The 27,564-nt window shown below is 41.6% G+C and overlaps 1 protein-coding gene across 2 annotated transcripts in view; it reads left to right on the top strand.

Annotated features, from left to right (window-relative positions):
- The window catches only part of LOC124119292 (tetratricopeptide repeat protein 28-like), a 309,240-nt gene that overhangs the window by 32,736 nt on the left and 248,940 nt on the right, over nucleotides 1–27,564 (top strand). For both annotated transcript variants that reach the window (XR_006858615.1, XM_046481753.2), the window contains exon 3: nucleotides 9,017–9,164. Coding sequence is in view for 1 of the 2 variants with exons in the window: in XM_046481753.2 (XP_046337709.1) it covers nucleotides 9,017–9,164 (148 nt within the window). In the remaining variant the exon portion in view is untranslated. The remainder of the gene's footprint in view (nucleotides 1–9,016; nucleotides 9,165–27,564) is intronic.

The raw sequence follows: 27,564 nt of genomic DNA, 5'->3' as shown, positions 1-27,564 counted from the left end.
TTTTCAGATTGGAATAGCCTTACACACATTACAGCATGGGTGTAAAGATTTCTGGATGATGGATGTTTGAATCAATGATTCGGGCTGCTAAGAGAGCTATATATGCCTGTGGTATATTTACATGCTAGTCATTGGCGCTATGTTGTATGCGCTATATTCCCGCCAATATATGATGATGTCATGATGATGTCATAGATATATCGTCATGGTTAACGCATGAGTGTGGGCTGGCAGTTGTGCAGTGGCGGTCGATGTACCAGACGAGAATGAAGTGTTCTAATCATTATGCTTGTGTTGTGTTCTTGTATAAGTAAAGACTACCCTCAGGGTAGTACATGACAATTGGCGACGAGGATGGGATGATAGCTGCAAATAACTGACAATCGCCTGTGATCACATCAGCTAAAGGCTTCGCGTTCTACAGGTGCGCGTGTGTGAACACTTTAGCGGCGTCAACGTTCGTGTGAAAATTCTACAGGAATTTCTGGAAAAGAAGACCAAAAGACTGTCTAAAGGACATTTGGACATTTAGTTCAACAGGTGTGAACTTTTGAAGATCGAGAACATGTGCGTGATTCAGTGACAGTGGATTCAAGTGGAAATTCACCGGCAAGGATTCTAAAGGAATTCATGGATGTGTTATGGATTATGTGTAAGGATATTCTGAAAAAGGGTACTGTACAAGCTATTATCATTTACTGGCCAGGGATCGCAATCTAGAACTATTTAGGAGAACTGATACGGTAGTTTATAAATAGATAGAGATTTAACAAGATCTTGTGAGATCCAAGATGGCGGCGCCCATCGGTTCAAAGACTGAATTTGTTCCCGGTAAAGAAGATTGGTGTAGTTATAGACAAAGGCTAGAAATTTGGATGAGGGCTAACAAAATAAGAAACAAAGATCGAGCAAATGTATTTCTGGCTACAATAGGTCCCACAGCGTTTGAATTATTGGTTTCACTTGGGGCCCCGGAAGATATTGCAGATGTCAGTTTTGACGATCTTCTCTCAGACCTCACTAGATATTATCAGCCTATCAGAAATGTTATTTGGGAAAGACAGGCATTTAGCGAGAGGAAACAGGCAGAAAATGAGTCCATATCAGAGTACATGCTAGCTCTGAAACGTCTCAGCAAATATTGTGAATTTGAGTCAACATTGGAAGAAAGGCTAAGAGATCGTTTTGTGGGTGGAATCAGAAGCGTGGCTATTCAGAAGAAATTACTTACAGAAAGACAGGTTACATGGGGTAGGGCCTGTGAATTAGCCTTAGGAATGGAACTTGCAGATAAAGATTCCCAATCATTCAAGCCTCAGAATTCCCACCAGGTTAACCATGTCAATAGGGAAGGAAGAAAATTCACCCAAACCTATAGGCAATCCTGTTTTCGGTGTAATGGCAATCATAATCCTGCAGACTGTTATCACAAAGAGAAAGAGTGTAATTACCGTCACAAAATGGGACATTTGGTTAGGGCATGTAAATATAAGGACCAGGATCAAAGTTCAAGGAAGTCTAAGGGCAAATTCCAATTTAAGCACAAAAGGGGCAAGCAGAACAAATCAGTACATTGTATTGAAGAAGATGATGATGGGAGTGATGATGAAGATGACTTTGTTCCTACAGAAACCTTATATTCAGTGTTTGCTTCATCATGTGAGAATGCAGATGATGGGGGTTATGAAGTTCCCATTAAAATGGCAGGGATTCCAGTTAGCTTCTGTTTAGATACTGCAGCTGGGGTCACAATCATAGAGGAAAAGATGTACAAGGAGAAATTCTCTCATATTCCATTGTATGATTGCAAGTCAAGGCTAAATGGTTATTCTGATCATCGAATTCCGGTAATTGGGGAGTTCATGGCTACGGTAGAATATGAAGACCAGATAGCAGTGCTTCCAGTGATAGTTGCTAAGGGGGATAAGGTCCCGCTATTTGGAAGGAATTGGCTGAAACAGTTCAAGTTAAACTGGCAGAAAGTATTTTCTTTGAAAGTCAATTCAACAAAATCAGATATCTTGGAAGATATTATCACAAAGTATCCATCAGTGGTTAATGGAAAAGGGTTAATGAAAGAGTTCAAGGCTGATATCAGAGTTAAACCAGGAACGGTACCAAAGTTTTACAAGGCTAGACCAGTACCATATGCTATGAGGGAGACAGTAGAACAAGAGCTAGATAGGTTAGAGAAAGAAGGCATACTGAAGAAGATTAATAGATCTGAGTGGGCATCTCCAATAGTAGTAGTACCAAAAGGGGACAAATCCATTAGGATTTGTGGGGATTACAAAGTGACTGTAAATCAAAGTTTGGAAGAAAATATCTACCCCATGGCCACAGCAGAAGACCTTTTTGCTAAACTAGCAGGTGCTAAAGTTGTGCTGTTACAGCGTAACAGTTTCCCGCAATGTATGCTCCCTGGCTGTTGGAACTCTCCTGTGCACGAGTCAAATTTGTCGTTGCGTAAAGGTAGCCGAGACAAACCACGCCGTTCGCTCTCGCAATCAGGAAAATTAGGTTTTGACCACTTGTGACACACCACAGTGTGAGTATTGGCAGTATATTTATGATAGTATGGTTAAGATTGTTTGTGTACAGTTTAATTGGGCTGTCATAGGATGATATGTCGGGAATTCGCTTTGACAAGCCTTGTAATGTGACTAAGTTTTCGCGCGGTTTTTGAATATGCTGACGCATTCAATTTATGTGTTTGAGTTACCCTTATAATTTATTGTCGCATAAGGTTATATGTAAATGGATATTTCTTACGTTGTTTAGGTGTGTCTTTAAAGTCTGTTTTAGCGCATTGTGGACTAAAAGTTGTTATTTTTGTTGAATAGCAAATTACCGTAATGATTTTAAAATGTGGACACCTTTTGTTAAACACATGATATTTTATGCTAGCGACCAGGTTAAGTAATCATTTGTGTTTGTATTTCTTACAGCCTTTTACCCTTTATGAGAACCTTCATATACAGAATAAACACCTTCAAATCTGATGACACTTGTACCATCATTTCTTGAATGGAAGAGGTTCGGGGTTATCTGACTTGTAGCTCGCAAGGGTGATGCAAGTACAAAAGTAGTTACGAAGATAGATTTGGCTAATGCTTATCAACAAGTAGAGTTAACTACAGAGTCCAAATCCCTACTGGTAATCAACACTCACAAGGGTCTATATGAATACCAGCGCTTGTCATTTGGTATCTCAACAGCACCAGCATTGTTTCAAGCAATTATGGACCAGTTCATACAAGGTTTAGAGGGAGTTGAAAGCCTACTTGACGATATTTTGGTTGGTACAGCTACTGAAGAAGAACACAAGGTGGTTCTTGAAGAAGTTCTACAACGACTTGAGCACTATGGGGTCATGGTCAAGTTGCCAAAATGCAAGTTCATGACTGACAGTGTTGAGTACTTGGGTCACCGGGAATCCATCCATTGCAAGACAAAGTCGATGCCATTGAGAAAGCACCTTCACCAGAGAATGCAACTGAGCTTAGGTCATTTCTGGGTATGGTAAACTTTTATGGAAGATTCCTACCAAACATGTCAACAGTTCTGGCACCCTCTATTCTCTGCTCAAGAAAGAAATCAAATGGAAGTGGACAAAAGTGGAAGAAACAGCTTTTAGAGAATGCAAGATGCTTTTATCCAGTGATGCAGTCCTAGTCCATTATGACACAAAGAGAGCCCTTACACTGGCATGTGATGCTTCACAGTATGGTATTGGTTGCGTCCTGTCCCATATTATGGATGATGGAACAGAGAGGCCGGTGGCTTTTGCATCACGAACACTCACAGTGTCGGAGAAGAATTATGCACAGATAGAAAAGGAGGCCCTTTCCATCATATATAGGGTGAAGAAGTTCCATAAATATGTATATGGAAGAAGGTTCATACTGATCACCGATCATAAGCTTTTGACAACCCTGTTTGGCCCCAAAACAGGAATACCAACATTGGCAGCAGCTCGCTTGCAGCGTTGGACATTGATATTGATGGCTCATGACTACGACATCCAGTACAGGAAGTTACTAGATCACATTATCACGCCTACCATGGGAAAATACAAAAGAAGCAACAGAGGCAAGAATTAACTACTTTTCACATGTTGATGACCTGCCGGTATCAGCGAAAGAAATAGCTGAAGCAACCAGAAAAGATCCAGTACTATCAAGAGCATGGCAGTACACTGCTGAGGGATGGCCAAGCTATGTGACTGAAGAAGAACTCATTCCTTACTTCCGTCGCAAAGATGAACTCTCAGTTGATCAAGGTTGTCTATTATGGGGGCTTAGAGTAGTGATTCCACAAAAGTATAGGAATAAGGTTCTAGAAGAGTTACATAGCCAGCACCAGGGTATGGTTAAAATGAAAGATGTAGCTAGAAGTTACTTGTGGTATCCTTGCTTAGATCAAGAAATAGAAGAAATGGTTAGGAAATGTGATATTTGCCAGACATTCCAAAGAGATCCACCAGTATCACCACTTCATCCATGGGTATTTCCAAGCAGAGTTTGGGAGAGAATACACATAGATTTTGCTGAGTACAGTGGAGACAGATATCTCATTGTTATTGACAGTAGGTCAAAATGGATAGAGGCAGTTCCGATGTCAACCACTACCTCTATGAAGACTATAGAAGTTATGAGAAACCTATTGGCCTCATATGGGTTACCTGAAGAGGTGGTATCGGACAGTGGCCCACAGTTTACTTCTGCGGAATTCAAGGAATTCCTCCAAAAGAATGGCATTAAGCAAACATTGTCACCTCCGTATCATCCAGCTTCCAATGGAGCAGCAGAGAGAGCAGTTCAGTTGGTGAAAACAGCGCTAAAGAAACACATGTTGGCAAAGAGAGAAGGTTTAGAGAACTTCTCAGTCAAGCAAAAGTTGGCAAGTTTCTTACTCACATATAGGGCAACGCCGCATGTTGTTACTGGAGTCAGCCCAGCTGAGTTGTTCCTTGGGAGGAAATTAAGAACTAGATTATCTTTACTCAAACCTGATAAACAAGAAAGTACAGCAAGAACAACAGAAACAGAAGATAGCACATGATAAAACTAATTCTGTGCGTGAACTAGCTGTAAATCAACCATGTCGAGTGAGAAACACTCAGAATGGAAAGGAAGAGAAGTGGATCCCAGGTAGAGTGGTCAGAAGTTTAGGTCCCCTCACATACTTGGTAAGGGTTGGAACAAAGACTTGCTATGTTCACATTGATCACTTAGTACCAGCGCAAGACACCATTCCACGTGTTCCGGTTGAAAAGGCCAGCGAATTAGCAGAGACAATCATGAAAGATTTTAGTGAAGTACCATATGCATTGTCAACAGAGTTACCTGTGCAGGCCACACCTGTTACAGATCATTGAAGTTTAAAAGTGACTGTCCTTGTTAATTCGTAAATTACAGTGTGCAGCAAAACTAGATCAATTATTGGAAAGACTTTAATGGTTAGCTTATATAAGTATCCTCCTCTAGTTATTTCTTGAAAGGAGTGACTTCAGATAAAAGGCCAGGCTTATTGGTAGCTATTATGGACACTAAAGTTAAAAAGCTACATTAATGGCCATATCAGTTATTAGTTAATAGTCTTCGGACTAAAACGTAAATAAGGGAAGGAGTGTGGTATATTTACATGCTAGTCATTGGCGCTATCTTGTATGCGCTATATTCCCGCCAATATATGATGATGTCATGATGATGTCATAGATATAACGTCATGGTTAACGCATGAGTGTGGGCTGGCAGTTGTGCAGTGGCGGTCTGATGTACCAGACGAGAATGAAGTGTTCTAATCATTATGCTTGTGTTGTGTTCTTGTATAAGTAAAGACTATTCTCAGGGTAGTACATGACAATGCCATTTTGGGATCTGGAGATATAACGATGAGGAATTGATGACATCGTTTATTGATGCTGAAGGACTTTGACATATCAAAGAGCTCACCTAAATGATGAAGTGCCTTTGACGCCAAACCATTTTCTACATGGTCAAATGGTGGCATCTTTGCTCCAGACTCATGTTACACCTTTTAATCCAAGAAGGAGATGGAGAAGAGTACAGAAACTTGTACGTCATGTCTGGAAGCGCTGGATGAAGGAATGGTTGCCTTCACTTCAGACAAGAAAGAAATGGTTTTCACCCAGCCGGGATCTACATGTGGATGACGTAGTTATCATCATATCACCAGAGACACCTCGGGGAAGTTGGAAGCTCGGGATCATCACGAGGACATATCCAGGCATAGATGGTCATGTTGAGAGTTGTGGACATTTAAACAGACAAGGCTATAATAACAAGATCAGTCACAAAAGTTTATCCTCTGGAATGGACACAAGGCGACAGACGGGAACAAAAGACAGAAAAGGATGAAGAGGCTGAGATGTACAGAAAAGAATGAAATGGAAAGGATTGACGAACAATAAAGAGGATGAAGAAATCAAAAGAAAAGGGTACAGAAAAGGAACAAGGACATAATTGAGTGAAAAGGACACATTCTGATTATTGACATTTACAGGAAAATGTTTGTGCTTTTCAAGGACTTGAGATTTCATTTGTGATTGTGTGATGAAAAAGTGTTTCTTTTTCAGGATGAACTTTAACTGAACTTTGAAGTGCAATTGTTTATTTTCAGGACATTGAACATTATAACGTGTGAAATTTGAATGTTTATTGCTTGAAAATTGTGTTATGATGATCATTGTAGAATTATGATAGACATTGGACTATCTTATTTGGGGGAAATGAACAGAAGGATGCCAAATCATTAAAAAACTTTTGCGAGAACGCACCACTTGTTAAGGTGTAGTGTTCTGGACAGCAGCATGTGGCGCACGGGCGGCATGCGCAAATGTGTGCGGCGGGGAACTCTGTCCCTAGGCTTGTCACTTTATAGTCATGCTTTGGTAGAGAGCAGCCACATTGCCTGTGGCTGCCTCTGACAGTGTCAAATCAGGGCACAATGTGTGTTAATTTATAAAGTCAGGTTTTTCATTGTTATCATAGTCAAATAAGGACAAAAAAATTGTGAAATGAGGACAAATCGTGGTAAGTAGTGATTTTAGAAATTGTTTCTGAAATCATGGGTTAATTTAAATATAGTGTAAATTTGAGGTGTTAAAAACATTTCAGTTATTAAACAGACATTAACTTTAAGTTTTGTTGAGTTATTTTTGAGACTTCTACTGCATATCACTTGCTGTGTTTATCGAAGTGCTGCCCTTTTAACGTAAAACCAGAACTGGTCGTCCATCAATTAATGTTTCTTTGCATATCACACAGTGACAGCTGCAATCCATGGTGTCACATATGAAGAGAAAAATCAGATAGTTAGAAAATCATTTTCATGTTTTGGGTCATATTAATTTTGATATTTAAATATTGGCATAAATACATAAGGTTTTCTACAGTGAAATCACAAATATTCATTCTTTGTTTAATATTAAAATGTGTACACATTTGTTGACATTTATAACTTACTTCAACAATAGTAACATACATGTGTTTGTGCTAAGTTTTATATGGATATAAGTATGAACTTATAAATAGTTTCAAAATGATGAAAGTGAAAATTAAATGGAGATCAAACGTACTGCAGGTTATGATATTCAAGGAAAATGAGTTAGATTGTTAAACAGCATCAACAGGACAGATGGACACCGGGAGACTGAGAACTATTACCAACACCAAGAAACAATCCATGCTATGACATTCTGATTGACATCTGAAATAACATAAATGTAAAAATATTACATATGAAAATGCTATTTAGAGAAGCAATTATAAAATGTAATCACTGAGAAATATCTTTGCTTCATAAAACACATCAGGAAAAGACACCTTATAACATGTTGTGCACAAATTAATAATCTTTCATTTTGGTAGAAAAATGTTTCCATAGTTTTTTTCTCTATACAGACGTGTGACAAATAATGTTAAAATAATCGCACCAAATTGTTCAGGTAGTCCGAAAAAGAAGCATACTAAATGCGTATAATATGCTATTTCACTCAACAAAATGTGCATACATGCATAGCAATGTTTACATTACCGTGCTTCATCAACATCAGTTTGAGTTCATGTACATTTTGCTATGATCATTATTTTCCTAGGATTCAGGTTATCGATTTGATAATTCAAATGATTCTGTTTATTGAATTCAAAATATATCTATACAATGTTTTTCTTACCAAGAAAACTGGTATTTGACTGATTATTTGCAAAATGCAGACTGCAAAACGACGTCAACAGGAAACGATCGCGTCAAAATCTGCTTAGAGTTATCCCCCTTTTCACAAATATTTCAATGTTCTTGCTGTCCTGTATCACGTAATAATTAGGATATTTCCACCAATTAGATTATCCTATACTTTTTGTTCATATACAATCATTTCTCTTTACAATACAGCTTCAATAAATTCTTTTGCAATTTGTTCTAGGTCAAATGTTGTAGTGACGGGACTACATTGCATAGAAAGTTGAAGGTTTGCTTGTGTAATATAGACCGTGAGAAGTGTCATCATGAAAAACATTTAAATTTGGAAGACACATACAATGGTGCAAAAAAAGTTTTTTTGTTTAGAATACCTTGAACCAAGATATTTTCACAAGTGGCATAGCTGGTTAAATAACCAAAATGGTGCTTTGCGAAACGAACAGTCTCGATTGATGAGTTAAATGAGAAATTTACAGTTTAAAATGAAACATTTTCAAGAGAATAACAAACGGCATGAAGCGATATTAACTCAATAATGACCATCTGTCTGTATTCTGCCTTGCCATGTTGAACTAACGTAAAAAGGAAGTCAACAGTTTGTGTACGGGCCAGACACTTACGATGAAGGGAGACAATGTGAGGGGAGGTAACTTTTGTATGACAATATTTTTGTCAAAGTGCTATATTCACAGAAGTGGAATATCAAGTGTTATGTTCACTGCAATGAAAATATCACTTTTCTCAACTTCGGAAAACTCAGTCTTTCAAACTGAAACTGTTACTGTTTCAGGCATACCTACGTGAAGGAGTGGCATTGAAGTACCTGGGGCAGTATGGGGAGGCTCTGGCATCATTTGCTGCAGGACTGGCACAAGAACCAAGCAATATTGTTCTACTTGCTGAATTGTCACAGGCAGCAATAACATGTCCCCTTAAAGGTATGGATGCCTGGATATATTTTACTCACCTTGACATTATCAGTTTCTTTTGGAGTCCCTATATTACATAGCTATTTTAAGCAGCCCCATAGAAGATGGTCTGAATTAAAGATTTCGTCGAGGCAGCCAGAGTTGGAATCAATACATGAGATGAGTAGTGTTCAATAGTTTATCCATAATAGGGAGAGGCATCAGAAAATTTCAAAGGACATACTGTAAATGATGGCTAAATAATCCAAACAATCCACTAAGTGACATTGCTCAGTATTGGACATGCTTAATATTCCTAAATAATCTATAAGAATTTGAAGGAACACAAAGTGTAGAGTAAGCTATATTTATCCCCCATCACAAAGTGGAAGGGGGATATAGGAATGGGTGCTGTCCGTCCGCCTTTCCATCCTCCGTCAGTCCATGGTGCCTTTTGATAGATTGGGAGTTTTAACTTTGACTTAGACTGAAAATGGCGGTAGTGCTCTTTTCTGGAGCAGATCTTGAAAGCCGTACAATATTTCTTCACCAAACTTAGCACATAGATAGGTCTAGTATTGAACTGGTGCCTTTTGATACATTAGGATTTAAAAAAAAATAATTTTTTTCGAGTGGCAGCAACTTTGACTTAGGCTGAAAATGGCGGTCGTGCTCGTCAAAGATGCAAGCTGCCGGTTATTCGATATCAGCTGCACAGACAGTGGCAAGCTCTTAGAGACCAGCTTCCACTGCAATCATTAACAACAGATGGAACAAGTTCATCAAGTGGAGAAGGGGGAAGAGGTATATTAGACCCAGAAATTACAGTACCTATAGCTGTTGATTTTCATTCGAACAGGGGCGGTCGGGTAGCCTAGTGGTTAAAGCATTCGCTCGTCATGCCGAAGACCTGGGTTCAATTCCCAACGGGTACAATGTGTGAAGCCCATTTCTGGTGTCCCCCGCCGTGATATTGCTGGAATATTGCTAAAAGCGGCGTAAAATCAAACACCCTCACTCACTCATTCGAACATCATTTCCCCTCAAACAAAGTAATTTTTTCTTTCTAATTTTCAATCTTTTGATATTAGACATTTAAAGACATAAAGTTATGCATACATATGCATACTGCCTGATATTTATTCATGGTTATGTATAGTTTATGCAGTCAACAAGAACATTTAAAAGTAAGAATGATATATTTCAAATTTGTTTTATTGTAGGATTCATATTTTTGTATGCTTAAATCACATGTTCAATGTTTGGGCATCATTTGATCACAAAATTTGATAGAAAAGCTTGAAAATAATTAAAATTAGTGTATTTATTGAAAAAAAGGAAAATTCTGCTATTTTTCTGCAATTTTGCGGTAGGTTACATTTTCTGCAAATCTTTCCATGAACGTGGAATCACAGAATTCATCTGGGACTGACATAATGTCATATCCAGGCTATCCTAAAAAGACTGGCAAGGTAGATAAGATAGCTGAGCAGCTAATGAGAAAAGCCAAACTGGCAAAAAGTGACCCTCACATGGCTATCCTCGACTATCCTAAGCAGCAGGCCTTCACAGAGGCTCCATACCAAGTTGCTGCTCCCAATGTCAGCACAACTTCTAAAGCCAGAGGTTGCTGAAAATGTTCTCCCATTAATACAAAATATTAAACAAAGGGCAGAACACTACAATAACAGAAATTCAAGAGACTTTCTGCCTCTTTAAGAAAAGAGATCAGGTGTACACATCTCCTGCAACAACAAGTGATAAAGCCTGGAAAAAAAATGTGGAAGTGGCATGACCAGCAGAAGACAAACCAAGATCATATGAAGTCTGCACCAACAGTTATGTCTCCTGGACAGAGAGTTGTCTCTGAAAATATCCTCTTTAAAAATGACAGAACAAGATGGTGTTTATCCAGACACACCAGCAAAGCCAAAGAATGAAGAACAGAACATCACCAAGGGACCACAACCTTTGGAAAGCATATCGAGAACCACAGTGAAGAGACTCAGAGTGTGCAGACAAGATCTGGGTGTTGTCACAACACCTATCTGCTACAAGGATTTTGACAGGAAATAGTCACAATGAAGTTTGAAGTTTGAAGTGTTGGTGTTGGTGTTCATGCCTAATCATTATTATGTGAACCATGCCATCTTCTTGAAAGACTCTTAAATCTAAATAGGTTAAAAGCTTCACATTATCAGAGTGGTGTCTCTTTGTCTCATGGCTCACACAACCAAGCTCACTTCATGTTACCATGATCTTTTAGTATTATTTGGTATTGTTGTATTCTATATTTAATGTTATTCTCATCCAGACACACACAGTGACAGAAACATAGTCTGGCATAACATGTGAATTATTATTAGCTGCGCATACATCACATGACCAGCTAAAAGCCTTGTGTATGATGTCACAGGTTAATGTGTACGTGGGAGGTGTCAGCCATAAAAATAGGGCTTGTGCCTTTTGCCTCAAGTAAAGCCATCAAATTGTTACTGACTGAAGAAGACATGAAACAAAGTGGCGGAAGAAAGCTCATCCCAGATGCAAGAATACACAGGAGGCCACTTCCCTTCATTATCATCAATACCCGTGCTTGTGGGTGCAGGCATCACTTCGGGCTTTCCTCCCACATTAAGCAGACACACCGTGATATAACTTGAATACTGTTAAAAACGGCGTTATACACAACTCACTCACTCATTATCATCACTCAAGAGTAGTCCACGCGCCTGGCCTAGCTACAGGGCACAAATGGTTAGTCAAGCCTCGGACAACATAAACAAACTTAAATGTGATGAACATCTGCTGCTACCCAGTTCACGCACTTACAGTTAGTCAGCTTACATGGTTATCTGGACGACTTGCTCTCAGCTGATCAGGACAACTGAGTCAACTTTAGCAAAAACACCATCTTCCTCATTCAATTCAAGGCTCATTCAAGTAAAAGCCTCTTACATCCAACCAAGTTGGAAACTGTTAGAGTTCAGGCGCAAATTTCCAACTCGTCAAAGGAAATCTCTGTCCTCCAGATGTCTGCCACCTGAGGACATTGACTATGGTCAATGAAGTATTGGATTGCGCATGTTGCTCCTTTTGATGGTAAATGTCCTCACTTGGGAATCTATCGTCCATTCAGAACATGATGTATAGAGGCCATTTACCGTTATGTACATTCCAAATGTGGCTCAACAGGAACAGATCTCTTCACTTGGACTCACTGCTATGGATTTTGCCAAACTTGATCCTGGACCTCAGCTGGTGGATTCAGAGAGTCAATGAAAGAATTCCACTTGTGTTCCCATCGCCTTGATCATCACTTTTTCACCGACACATCAGGCTCAGTGAGGACTACTCAATGGTCAAGGTGACCAGCCAGGGGTTGTGGACCTATTCAGAGAAGGAACTCCACATCAGGTGTCAAGGTATGAAGGTCATGTATCATGCTCTCCAATTGTCCTCCAGCTTGGTGGTGACAGATAATAACTCTTGCTAACAGGGAATTCCCTAATCAAAAGCAAGGCTTGGACCTTTTTTCTACCCAAGCGTACTTCAGTGTTGAGTGCAGTATGGCGGTATCCACAAGTCATGTAGGAAACCACTCTCAGTTTGTGTCATTGTAAACAACTTGATGATCACGAAAGACAATCTAAACTTAAACATTTGTTGAGAAGATTTAAATTTCCTTAGTTGAAATCTACTTGTTTATTCAATTATTTATCAAATGAAGGACTGAAATGTGATCTCACCAATGAAATAATGTGTAATTAGTCTGGCAGGACTTTCTAGGTTTGTTGCAGTATAAACAGGTGTGTGACATTGAACTATTGAACATGAACCATTGTAAAATGTGATCAACAGGTTTTCTTCTATCAGTCAATGTGATGAACAAAAATTCAAAATAAATACAGATCATCACCAGCCTTCCTTGATCATTCTGAGTATCCAGTCAGTTTAATTGGTCCTTATCATGTCCCTGTGTACATGATGACCCTTGCCAGATGTATTTTATCCTGTCAGCCACACTCCAAGACTATATGTCACCATTTGTGGTCTATTTTTGCAAACATATACTTCTGCAAACCTGTTCTTCCCTTTTATACAATCACAGTATCACACTTTCATTAGCTGGTGTGTTATACATTCCTCATTTGGTGTGTATGAAAGTGCCTTTGCCATCATGAAACAAGATTTGCCAAAAGAAAGTTGTATTTGCAATAAAAAAATCACATTTTTTAACTTATCCTGCATTACTCCGTATTGCATTTACTACTGTCTTTGACAGAGAGACAAACTGTGTGAGATCCAGCTGCTGAAGAAAGTTGTTTCCATCTGTCCAGGAAGACATGACGTCATGTCAAAACACATAACTGCTTTGTCAACCACATGGATCGGTATACTGTATCCCTCGTGGAATTATTGTGGATATAGTATTCACGACCGTCTGTACGTACGTCCGTACGTCCCACCTGTTTGTTGCCGCGATATCTCAAGAACTAAACACTGGATTGTCTTCATATTTGGAACTATGGTGTATATACAGACTCCGCAGACACCAGTCGGTTTTGGTGACCTTGACCCCATTTTCAAGGTCACAGCAGGCAAATCTGTTTTTGGAGTTGGAAAACGGTGTTGCCGCAATATCTAAAGAACTAATCGCTGGATTGTCTTCATATTTGGTACTATGGTGTATATACAGGCGGGGGACATTTCGTCACTTTGTGACAAATACTTGTTAAAGCTTTATTTGATCCTGACTTTCTATCATGTACTACGACAATAGTATGCTGTGTTGTTTCTTGTATTTGGTTTGTTACCTTTGACTTCATTCTATTGTTAATTGATAACGTTTCTCGCTCGTGTTGTGGCTCTCATCAGGGTATTTCGGAGCGTATTGTTGTTTCCCGCCATTTTGGTTTTCCCGCCCTTTTGCGATTCACTACATGTCCACGTATTTTCGTGTTTTGTTTTCTTGAATTCGCTCTGTGGTTGGAGTTTTACATTAAATTTAATGGTTGTTTTTGGCGTGTTTGAAGCGTAATTGTTTTCTCTTATAAACTTTGTAACAAGAATAAGTTATGTTGAGTTACATTATGTTTCATGTTGTGTGTTTACACATCGTTATGCTTTTGCTTCAATTCCAGTATGTCTCTCTGCTCTCACTGCCGCGGGAATAAATCTGGACGGGACCCCCACCCCTGCTGCCTGGACTGTACAACCCCGTGTACCCTCACAGAGCAGTGCAGATATTGAAGTCCCCTGTCGCCAGTCTCCTTCACCGCCTACCTACGAGTGTCTCGGAAACGTTTCACTCAACGTGTGCGTCGACACTCCAACATGCCATCCAAAGTAGAGTCTGCCTCCCATGGCACGACATACGACCGTTCACGGTCTCCTACACCACACTTACCGTCGCCTGCTTCGACCTCATCCTCTGCAGCATCGCCCGTAACGGGTTTCCTGTCACCTCTACCATCTACGTCGACAACTCCGGCGCCTCCGATGTATCCGGCGCCTCTACGTCCGATGTCTTCGATGTATCCGGCGCCTCTGATGACCCTGGCGCCTCCGATGTATCCGGCGCCTCTGACTACTTCGGCGCCTTCGACTTGTGCGGCGCCTCCTACTTATGGACATGCCCTTCCGTCATTGTTTATGGATCCATCTTGGATGCAAGCTTGGATGCAGTCATTGTTTGCGCAAGCTACTCCCACCTCAGCGGCGCCGACGGTGCCTCCTGCGATGCCGGCGCCACTGACGGCCCCGACTACAGATACTTCGATTCCTGCGGCCCCCTCTACTTCGGGTGCTCATCGGTCTCGATCGTTGTACACCTCGTCGCCTCCCACTGCTACTCGGCACTCGTCCAAGTCAGCTCGTTCCCGTCATCGCTCTCGTATTCGCTCACTCGTACATAGACGACGACGTCGTTCCTCCTCCTCGGAAGGATCATTTCGACCCGATTATGACCATTCATCTCCCGAGATTGATACACACTTGGGCCTATCACAGGTTGCTGATTGGCTAGCGGACCATTTGACCTCCGTCGCTCCCTCCCCATACTCCGATGTCGACAAAAAATTGACGATTTGGTCTAATCTGACTTCGCTACCACCCGACCCAATGCTGAGACCTTGTTACGGCCTTGGACGAGGACTTCGCTAAGTTGTCCCTCGTTTCAAGACTCCTCGTTTCCGGCGTGATGATTTCCCTGTCCACTCCTTCGAAGTGGTCGACGGTGCGCACATCCTTGACGAGGACTTACGTATGCCGGACCCCCGACTCGCTTTCGTGGAAACGGCGTTCCTTGAAACCACTATCTACACTTGCCTCAGAGCCATTGACCAGGATCTCTCAGAGTCCAATCCTAACAGGGTCGACCACCTACGCACTGTTATGACATTCCAACTTCGCCAGATCGATCATTTGCGCAATCATCTGAGAGCTGCTCTTGCGAGATCACCGCTGCTCGACGGTTGGGTAACTTGACTTACACGGACTGGGATTCCGAATTCAAGCGTTCCTTACTACGACAACCTTGGTCGGGTCCTACCCTTTTTAATGGTGCCATCTCCGCTACCCACGCCCGAGTCTCATGCTTCGCCAGAGATGAAACGGCTCTCAGAGCCTTGGAGCATGTCATGCACCAATCAGCGGCCAAGTCCTCCAAAGGCAACTAAAAAACCGTGCCGTTCCTCTCTCAAGGTCGTCTCTAAACATACCTCGCCCTTTCGTGGCCAGACAGGGCTTGGTCGTGGTAGATCCCGTGGCACCTATCAGCCCCGAAGGGATCGTTGCCCCGGCAAGGGTGCCAATTCCACCTCAAAGCGTTGACCGGCGGGACCTCAAAGACTGGGACCTCCCACTCCCAGCCGTTCCGGTCACAGACACACCTGTGGGTGGGAGACTAGGCCGGTTTTGGAGAAACTGGTCTATACTGGAGGACCCATTCGTCACAAACGTACTCCATCAGGGGTACCGGCTCCCATTGGCTGCACTTCCTCCTCTGACGTCTACTCCAACAACAGACGCTTATTCGCCACACCAACTTCTGCCCCTTCACGACAGCATCGTCTCCCTACTGCGGAAGGAGGCCATAGAGATCGTACACGACCCGGCTTGAAACCCAGGATTTTACTCTCCGGTGTTTCTCGTTCCCAAGAAGGAGACCACCAGCTGGCGCATGATACACAATCTCTCCACTTTCAACCGGCGCTACCTGGAACGTCCTCCCTACTTCCGAATGACGACGTTGCGACTGCTCAGGACGAGAATCACAGCAGGCGATTCCCTGATCAGTCTCGATATCCAGGACGCCTATCTCCATGTACCCATCCACCCCAACGACCGGCGCTTCCTCAGGTTCATTTTCAATGGTACCCATGACCAGTGGGCGGTCCTACCATTTGCTACTGCGTCACAGGGATTTTACCCTGCGGCTCTTCAATCAGTATGGTTGGATCGTCAATCAGACGAAGTCGGAGCTGACCCCATCGTTCCGTCTGCAGTTTATCGGGGGCCTGTTTCTCACGGATCAGGACCTCCTTCAAGTCCCCAGAGACAGGTGGTTGAAAATCCTCGCTCATCTCTTCCCTGCCCTCCAGCAGGCTCAAACTCTCCGCCAATGGCAGGTTCTATTGGGTCTCCTCACATCGGCTCAAGACCTGACTGCCAGAGGTCGTCTTCAACTCCGTCTAATTCAACGGTTTCTCGCTCCCTTTATCCGGCAGCAGGATCCGGAGTCCCTCATCGTCCTCCCGGTCCACCTCCACCCCTTCCTCCGATGGTGGACGGTGGAATTGAACGTCTGCGGCGGCGTCTCCTTGACCTCGCTACAGCCCTCCCTCCACCTGTTTGTCGACGCATCCAAACAGGGTTGGGGGGCTCATCTGGGGACTCAAACAGTTGCAGGGCTGTGGTCCACAGATCGACTCCACTGGCACAGCAACAACCTCGAACTCGAAGCTCTCATCCTGGCCGTCTCCCACTGGCAGAGCATTCTCCGTCACGCCCAGTTGACCATCTCCACGGACAACATCACCGTGGTGTGGTGTCTGAGGAATCAGGGTACTCTCCACTCTCAGTCCCTGCTCAACCAGACCTTCCAATTCTTCGACCTGGTGGACCGCTTAGACCTGCAATTCCTAGTTCAGCACATTCCAGGTTGCAAGAATGTTCTGGCAGACGCTCTGTCCAGGCCGGACACGGTGGCTCCCACCGAATGGCGACCCCACCCAGAGATCTTCACCGTCCTTTGCCAAACGATCAACACTCCAAACATCGATCTGTTCGCCATGTCTCAGAACTGCGAGCTGCCGACTCACATCTCGCCGGTCCCGGATCTGGCCGCTGTAGAAGTTGACGCCTTCAGTGTTCCCTGGGAGGGATTAAGCGTGTACGCTTTTCCCCCTCCGGTTCTCCTTCCCAGGGTTCTTCAAAAGATCCAGGCCACTCGACACCTGACACTGATTTTGGTCGCGCCTTGGTGGCCGGCCAGAAGTTGGTTTGTCGACCTCCGAAACATCGCCAGAGACAACCCTCTAGAACTGCCAGGGTGGTCCAACCTGCTGCTCCACCCACACAGTCGGTTGCCACACCCAAGTCCCGCTCGGTTTCGTCTGCACGCCTGGCACATCTGCAAAAAGCCCTAGGAGCCAAGGGCTATTCGACTAGAGCGGCCAAGGCTATTGCTTTCGCCCATCGTCCATCTACACGGGGACTATATGATGATAAATGGTCCTCGTTCCAGGCATTCTGCTCTGACAAGCACCGCAGTTTCTGGCTGAGTTGTAATTTCGCAGCACATGTCGATTAAAAGGCTCTACCATCTCCACGTACCTGGTCGCCATTAACTCCATCCTTGCCATCCCGGACGACCGGAGAATGACGAAAATTCCCGAACTTCAGGCGTTTCTGCGCTCATTTCTTCTCGAAGACCAGAAAGCCAAGTTCAGACCGCCTGCATGGGATCTGAATGTGGTCTTAAAGGCTCTTCGGGAGGCTCCCTTCGAACCACTCCACACGTCTTCCTTTTACGACTTAACAAAGAAGACAGTGTTTCTACTGGCCTTGGCTACTGCCGCCCGGGTTAGTGAGCTCCACGCCCTCGATGTCTCTCGTGTCCGGTTCGAACGCGGGACTTGCAGAACGCAGTTCATCTTGGGCTGTGCTCGGACTTCATCGCAAAGAATCAACTCCAAGGACAGTCTGATAGATCCTTCACCATCCCTCCCCTTTCATCGATTGTGGGTGCCGACGACGTGGAGGAGCTTTTATATGCCCTGTTAGGGCCCTGAAGGTTTTCCTGCAACGGTCTAAAGCCTGCCGTAAGTCTAGGAAACGCCTTTTCCTACCGGTCTCCCCTTCGTCGCTGTCGGAGGTCAGCCGGAATACTACCTCCCTGTGGCTCCGGGCGGTCATCCTCCAAGCTTATAAAGTCGCCGGATTGGACCCCCCGAAGGCTAACAACCCACACGAGATTCGGGTGGTCGCGTCTACCATGGCTCTTCACAGTAACTGTTCCCTGAAGTCCATCATGGAAGGCTATTTTTGGCGATCCGACACCGTTTTCGCCAGCCACTACCTTCGTGATGTAGCCTTGGAAGATGTCGCCGGCGTTCATAGCTTTGGTCCCCTGGTGGAAGCTTAACGGGTCACCAACCCCCGACGCCACTGATTCTCCATTACCCTGAGCGGGGCCCGTCGAACTCTCTGGTGTTTATCACCCCAGATTAGAGGGCTCTACTGCGTTCCGCATTCGCTCTTAGGTCAGTTCTAGTTTTGGCTTTCCCGCCTCATACTATTTCTGTCACCTATTTCGGGTTCCCTCTTTTGCATCGACTCTCGTTTCCTTCGACAGGAATGGTCGGACCTTTGTCGAGGGTTTTCTTCTGGCTCACATCTGAAGGTATGCCCACCGGCCGCGCCGTCTGATAAAGTGCAATACGGAGTAATGCAGGATAAGTTAAAAAAATTAGTAAAATCTAAATATTTTTTACATTTGTATATTTATCCTGCATTACGAAGTCTAAGTGCCCCCCCTGCGCTCCGCTTCCTCCCCACGAAGTTTCCGTTGTTATGTTAAAGCAGTTATGTGTTTTGACATGACGTCATGTCTTCCGGGTCACGTGCCGACTGTGTGGGAGGGGGCGCTGCTTCCTGGACAGATGGAAACAACTTTCTTCAGCACCTGGATCTCACACAGTTCGTCTCTCTGTCAAAGACAGCAGTAAATGCAATACGGAGTAATGCAGGATAAGTATACAAATGTAAAAAATATTTAGATTTTACTAAATTTTTCATTCCTTGAATACTCTTAGTCAAGTTCTTGAAATTTTCTGTGTCATAAATAATTTATTTTTAAAGTTATCCTTCCTCACTCTGTGCATTCCTCCTTTCGATCCCTTGCGTGGAATTGTCCTTGATTAAAGTCTCCAGCTTCTAAGCTTCATTTGCCCAGCCACCCATGCATCACCATGACGACAACCCCAGTATCTTGGTTGTGTACCACGATCTTGTGCAGTACCCTGTCCTTGATCTACTCCATTGACTGCCTCATCATTCCTTTTCTTTTCGCCTCCTTGTGGAGACATACTTTTTTGTTTTTTAGAGTATATTTAGGCCTTTATTTTTCTCAAAATTACGAGAGTTTGGCACGAATTGCATATAGATATGGGTAAGGACCAAGCCAAATGTCCAGGCTGCACGAAGTACTGCCACATATTTTCACCGCTGGATCCTCATAAATTATGCTGTGATTGTCATGGAGTCTGTCAACCTGGTTTATAGTGTTTGGAATGCTCTCATTTGTCACAAGAGGCATTTACAGACTAACTTAAAAAATCCCAGAAGAGAGGGATTGATTGTCAATCTAAATCCTAGGATACCGAACATGGACGCTCTGCGTCTAAGAAACCTAAGCGTTCGACCAAGACTAGCAGTCATCCAACTGTGAAATCTGTTGTAAAGCAACCAACATCAGGCACCACTTCTTCCCTGTCAGTGGGAATAGTTACCGTTTCCGACATTTTCTGCATTATGAAGTTTCCCCTGGTACTTCAAAGTCTAACAGTGATCCACTGACTACAACAAACTCCCAGTCAACAAATATGTCAGACAAACATAAGGGATCGAAAGAAGGAGGAATGCATAGAGTGAGATAGGATAAGTATTATAAATAAATAATTTTTTGTAAGATTTACAATTTTTAATTTTTCATTAGGATTTTTCTTTGATAGACAAACGTAAAATTAATCTGATAGATAAAATTGTAACTTTAAAAGCCCTTTTGAGGTGTCCATATTTTTCAGATTTTTTCCCCTACTTTTAGGACAAAACATTAGCCGTCTACCTGCATTAAGTTAAGTAAACAAATACTCGTTTTAAAATGTAAAAAGGAACTCTACTGACACAAAATCTGCTTTTATCCTTCGGGGCAAAGAAGTCCAATTGAAATGTGATTTTTGTACCTAAAACTTCTTGTGAATTTGTACCCAAACCGGTATGTGCTTATGTACCCGTAATAATTTTGTATTAGTATCAAAGTTACACATTACTATTTGTATCAAAAAGTTAATTTATGATCACTTTCCTATAAAAACACTATAATTAACTTACGGTTTACCAATCTAAACTCTCTACTTCAGTGACAAGATGTCCCTTTCCTATCAAAATCAATCAATTTGAGTTGTACTATTGTGGACTTACTTCACTCAATGACCACGTACAGTTCATAATGTTCTGCTCATAGTTTGAGAAGCTCGGTACAAAATCACCAAGTATTTTGGGTACAGTTTTGTTTTGGGAACAAAATCACATGGGCCCTACTTTTGTCCAGTTGCCGTATGCTTAATTTCATCCGTTCTGAGGATCTATTAAAGTTTTAAAAACCTTCTTAATATTCTAAATTATCTTTCTTGCAATGACAGACCAATAACAATTTTATGTTGTTATTATTATGGTATATCAATATGTTATATCACTCTACACTGAAGATTCTGAAAATAATTTAAAATCATTGAGCGTGGAATCCTTTACGGGTTCCAGTTTTAGACAAATTTGATGTTACGCACCGGCAGAAATCATGAAAAAATATGAAACAAATGGGACCAAATTAAGACTGCTACCCAGGTCAATAAAAAGTAAACAGGTGACAATAAATAGTAAATTATGTAGTTTCTTTTGAATTGCAATCTATACTCACACGCAAAAGAAACGCAAGTGGTTTTCAGCAAATAGGTAACAAACACGGAACCATAAATTGATATGAGTTTTAGCATGTAGTGAAGCCTGATGGTATTATCAATATTTTTGGTTGCATTTTGAAGCCCCGAGTAAAAACGCAACATAAAAAACGAATCGCCAAAATGCACCATTTCAATGAATATGTGGGTATCATGCACCAATTTCTCGCGAAATCAAAAATGCACGAACTGTGACGAACTGTAGTGGGTATAAAACTGTGGCCGATTCTTGGACCTACCACTCCTTGGTCAACAATGCCACGCCTAACTCAAATTCAGAGAAACCAGGCTATCGGAAGTTTGGAAGCTGGAGAGTCCGTCCAAGATGTTGCCCGTCATTTCAACGTTAACATAACCACAATTTACCGTCTCCTGCAATGATACAATGCTACACAGACCACAGATGACCTTCCTCGGAGCAGTCGTCCTAGGGTCACCACACCTCGACAAGATCAGCAGATTACCTGTCAACACCAGTGAAATCTGTTCCTAACTGCAAGTGAAAGTGCTCGACAGACCATAGGAACACATAATCAACACATTAGCCGGGACACTGTGATCCGATGTCTCCGTTCCAACAACCTCAGATGTTGCCCACCAGCACGTCGTCCTGTTCTCCAACCACGGCATCGACAAGCATGACTTCAGTGTGCACAGGGTCATCACAATTGGCATCATCGTGAGTGGAGGCGTGTCATCTTCTCTAATGAAAGTCGCTTTTGTGTCTCCCATGCAGACGGAAGAGTCAGAATTTGGCGGCGTCGAGGTGATCGTTTTGCTGACAGAAACGTTGTGGAAAGGGATCCATGGGGTGGACCTAGCATCATGATATGGGCAGGGATTGGACTTAATGCGAGACTTGGACCCATGTGCTTTCTGAATGTTGGTCAAGGTCGGGGACATGGCGTCACTGCTCAGCAGTATATAGACCAAGTGATCAGACCCCACGTTGTTCCTTTTTTTGCACAACATCAACAACGCATTTTCCAGCAGGACAACACTCGTCCCCATGTTGCGAGGGCTACCATGGCCTTTCTGCAACAACACAACATCCGTTTTCTACCGTGGCCAGCCCTCAGCCCTGATCTGAACCCCATCGAACACTTGTTGGATGAGGTTCAAAGGCGTCTGCACAATGTGTGCCCAGTCCCTACAACTGCTGATGAACTACGTACAGTTGCTCTGGATGTGTGCAGGAGGATCCCTAGGGCCTTCACAAGTTGTTTGATCCACTCAATGTACAGGAGATGTGTGGCAGTGATCAATGCTAATGGTGGTCACACCAGGTATTGACTGACATTTTGGGTATTGATCCGAAACTGTGTAAGCCCTTAACATTGGAAAAAAACCAATTATGTCATCTGCCTTTAATCCATTAAACTGTCTTCAGTCAAATTTTTGTCAATCTTGCCTTATTAGTATTTCTTGTCGTTACTGTTGAAAATAAATAACATGTATACTGCATACTCGACTTGCGTTTCTTTTGCGTGTGAGTATATTTTGGAATTTTCTTGATATGGCTAACCAACTTTTGCATATTTTGCCTCGATGTCCGACGTGTCAAGTGCTTCCGGTTTTACAAATGATGGATAAAATTGATTTTGTAAAGTATTGTGATAATTTTTTGTAATGTGCATTATTTTGCTATTGAATGGTTTACTTTGAGTGTATATCAGTTTAGATTTTGCGTATCATCTAATATTTTTCATTATTCGCAGTGTTTGTTGACTTTGTGTTGAACTAAACAAATCGCAAATTAGGCCATGCCCAAACATGTCACTTACGCATGTCAACAGTGGGATGTATTTCAGTCAGTTCCCACTTTTTATTATAACCATTCAGTTGAGTTTGTCTACTTTTGGAGGCACCCTGGAATGACAGCACATGGCTGAATAAACCTAATCAGAAGAGCTCCCTGTTGACTTCTAATTATCAGTACATGTCAAACCATCTTCCCGAGGCAATAGAGTTAACTGACTATAAAAGTCCAGTTTCCACCCTTGCCGAAGTAGGCTGGTGTTATGGAGTTACGTTTTGGCTGGACTAACGAGTCTATGCATAGTCCAATCAAAATTGCGCAACAAAATTGAAATCCGATTTGTAAACTGCCAGGCAGAATTCGGTCGATTGCAGTGTTTGTAAAGCATGTGCACCGCCAACTCGTCAACAGAATTTTTCCAAGTCTTTTCATGGTTGTGATCAAGGTGCTCATGTGATTTGATGCACTTTGCGATGTAAGACCCGTTTTATCACAATATAGATCTTGATTATCGATCAGATCATCTTAACTGGGCGCTGCCATGTTTTTTAAACAAATGCAAGAGATACTAGAGGTGGAATCTGATTGGTCCATAGGAGAGGCTTAGAAGAGACATAACTCGTAATAACCACTCGTGGCGCTACGATCGAGCCCAGGAATTCCAGCCTAGTTCAGCAAGGGTGGAAACTGGACTTTTAAAGTCAGTTAACTCTCTTGCCTCGGGGAGATGATGTCAAACAGCTTGTCAATATCCTAAAGTTTATCAAACGAAAACATTTGCAAACTCAATAAAAATTCGATATTTTTTACAAATATTTGTATACCGGTATATAAAATTGATTGTAATTGTATTATGGGATCACGATGCATATGGAGTTGTTTGTTTTCCGCTGTTGCCATGATCATACAACTTTCATCAAATTGAAGATGTTATGATTCAGATTTATTTTTTTTGTAATAAGCTATACCGAAAGTTGCTAATTTTTAGAAATATAGGAACTTGTGTGTTTTTTTTTTTATCAAGTCGCAAAAAATTATGATGAAATGTAAAGAATATATCAGGACTACATGCCGCTCAACGTGAAGTGCCAAAAGTCAACAATGGCTGTTTCTGCTATTTGAGTGTCTAGAAACTACTGAAAGTTTTGATATTTTGCAATCTGAGTATTTTTGCATTTCACACGTAACTTAAATGATATGCAAAGCCTACTCGTTTAACAGTTATTGCAAGTTTCATTTTGGGGGTGTCCTTTGACAATGTGCCTATTTGACAGTGGCTTTGAGAGCATCAAGGTCTGATTTATATCAAGTTTTATAATTAGGCGACATTATTTTTATTTCTTGGTTTACGGATTTCAAACTCATTTCAAAGGTAAAGTAGGCCAATAAAAAAGGAAGCCTCAGAGATTTTTTTAACTTGAATTTTGTCCTAAAAAGTTAGGTAGGTATAAAATAAGTTATTCTGAAAATTAAAACAACTCAATTTTTCAAGAACATTTTATCATATCCGTGGGTTGTGCACAAATGGCAATATAACAATGTTCATGTCATGGGTGGAAATGCATGAAAGACGCTGTTATTTTGGCAGCATGGGTAACATTTAACTCTTTCAACACCAGCCAACCAGAAGATTACTGCTGTGACACCAAGTTCCCAGAGACACTCGTGGGATAGATGAAGCCAACATTTATCCAGAAAATTATCTGCTTGTAAAACATCTTTGCTACTACATGTTTGGCCATACACTAATTAATCCTATTGTTTATAAATATGAAAGCATTGTATATTACATTATTTAAATAATTCATTAACAACTTAAAGTCCGTTTTAAATAAAAATAATGTAAGCTAAAACATTCATACATCCAGATAAAGGACCAATGAAGTGAAAATTTAACGATTTTTGGCAAATATAAGATTATATAAAATCCACTGACCTGTTTCTTTCATTTGTTTCGTAGTCGGAACTTTATTTCATAAAGAATTACAAATAATATCTGTCATCACTCATTTCCCGATGATAGTGGCTGTCCGCTCACTAACATGAGGAAATACCTCCGTTTTCGAAGCTTCGTCGAAGACTGCTATTTCAGTATACATTAAAAAAACTTATATTGTTGCACCGACATAATCTGCTACAAGGTTCATGATTGGTCAAATTTAAGCGCGTGACCTAAGGCAGCCAATCAAATTACAGCAACGGTACTGTCCTCTCATGTATGATAATTTTCAGACTTTGACGAAAGGTTTGGGTTAAATCATGTTATTCCGAACGTTTTAAGCGTGAAATCGCGAGCTATATTAGAAATATGGAACTTAACGGATGCATAGTGCTAGGTTACGAGCTGTGACAAAGATTTCTTATGCATATATTTTGGCATTAAAGACATAGTGTCAGAGCCGAAAAATCGAGGCGATGAAAGCCGAGATGTCATTTGACTTGCATTACACGCGATCGCAGGATGAGATGGAAATAATAACTTAGATGTCAGTATGGCAACTTTTAGATATATTTTTGTTGATTTTATTACTTTGTATAATATTTAATATAATATTTTAAAGATTTGCTTGAAAAGTCTTTGTTTTGCTGTTTGACATGTTTGATGAGGACCCGTTGTCGAAGTGTGTCCGAGAATTTTATTTTCAATAACATTGCGGGAAATAGTGAATAATTTTTTAATCTATTGATAAAAAATGATAAAATCAAATGGAATACGTATTTCAAAAATTGTGAAATGTGATAAATGAATGATATGATAAGTAGATTAATAAAATTATAAACTATTTTGACGTGACTTGGACGGTCTACCCTACGGTGTCTGGTGACTCGTGGCTTCTTCGCCCGTGAAGATTCCGGGGTAGAATAGGTCTTCAGCAACCCATGCTTGCCGTAAAAGGTGACTGCATTTGGTAAAAGGCGACTATCGGGATAGGGTGGTCAGGCTTGCTGACATGGTTGATGCATGTCATTGATCCCAATTGCGTGGATCGATGCCTATGATATTAATCACTGGATTGTCTGGTCCAGACTTGATTATTTACAGACCGCCATCATATAGCTGGAATATTGCTGAGTGCGGCGTTAAACAACAAACAAACCAAACTAAATCTTCGCTGGTGTTCCAGTGTTGAAAGAGTTTAACTGGTCACCACTGCGCTTTGTGTTGACAAGCTTTGATGGTATTAGAGAAGGATCCCAGCGAGAAATATCAGAGTGACTTCCCTTTGCTGTACGCTCGACGAGGAAATGAAATCTTTTTTTGTTTGAACTTTTTGACGAAAAGATCAGCTGTAATAAAAAAAAGGTTAATTTTAATTTTTATATATTTTTTATCTTTTGGACTTTGAAAGAGAGGCGCATCCATAAACCAAGAAATAAAAAAATGTAACCTTACAAAAATTTGCCCAAAAATGTATACCAATGATTATATTGAGCGTATGTTCCCTTACTTCATGAAGCAGTTACTACTATCATTATTGACATATGTTTGAAAATGAGCAAATTTCAACTTACCGCACACTAGGAGGTCTAGTTGAAATACCATGCTCGATCTGGGGCAACGCTTGCTCATGGATCTTGTCAATTCTTTGTTAATAAATGTAGCGGGTAAGCGGTTGGGGTGGTAAGAATCAGCAAAGTTTAACACCACCAGCCTATAAAGGTAGGTAACCCTTGATCATTAGTGTCTTCTGGGTGAAGGACAGATGACAGTTAAGTTTGGAACCAGTCGTGTAAACTTAGAAATGGAGGCCAGTACATCCGGATATGACGTCACAATACTTTACAGTAATTAGTGCTGATAGTTATGGACAACTGGAAGCCAGGACTAAATTATCACTGATTGGTAATTGGCAATGGACAAAGGGCAAACGGGAGGTTGGGGGTGGGGGGGTAATTAGCACTGATTAGGTAAAAGGAAAGAAACAGCAATGGGCAAATTTAAGCCAGCTAGATAAGAGGCACTGACAAAGATCAAAACAATAAGTCCCAAGCACTAAGCAGATAGGTCCTGGCTTCCAGTTGTCCATAACTGTCATAGCGACTGATTTACGACACCCATTGTCTGAAGAACATTTAATTGCACATAGAGCAGCAGCCCAGAGCACTTTGGTCAAACGAACAAGGTACCAATATCCGAACACAGGAACATTTACTGTGTAACCCAACATATTCATATATGGATGTCTGCTGGGGACCCCCTGCTGCGTGTAGCCCCTGGCCCCCCAAAAGAAGGGACTATTCAAGGGCTGGATCAAACATTGGAGGTACCACATGAAATCAACATAAAATGAACTATTACACTCTACTAAGTATAAAATACCCATTGCCAGCCAAATCGTCTTCTGCATAAGTATTGATATCATAGATTAGGCCTATCATTGAAATGTAATGAAAATGGAATGAATCTGATTCTTGTTTATATATATCT

The sequence above is a fragment of the Haliotis rufescens genome, unplaced genomic scaffold, assembly GCF_023055435.1.
Source record: "Haliotis rufescens isolate VD_foot unplaced genomic scaffold, xgHalRufe1.0.p SCAF_36, whole genome shotgun sequence".
NCBI classification, from domain to species: domain Eukaryota; kingdom Metazoa; phylum Mollusca; class Gastropoda; order Lepetellida; family Haliotidae; genus Haliotis; species Haliotis rufescens.
This window is presented reverse-complemented; position numbering and strand designations above follow the sequence as displayed.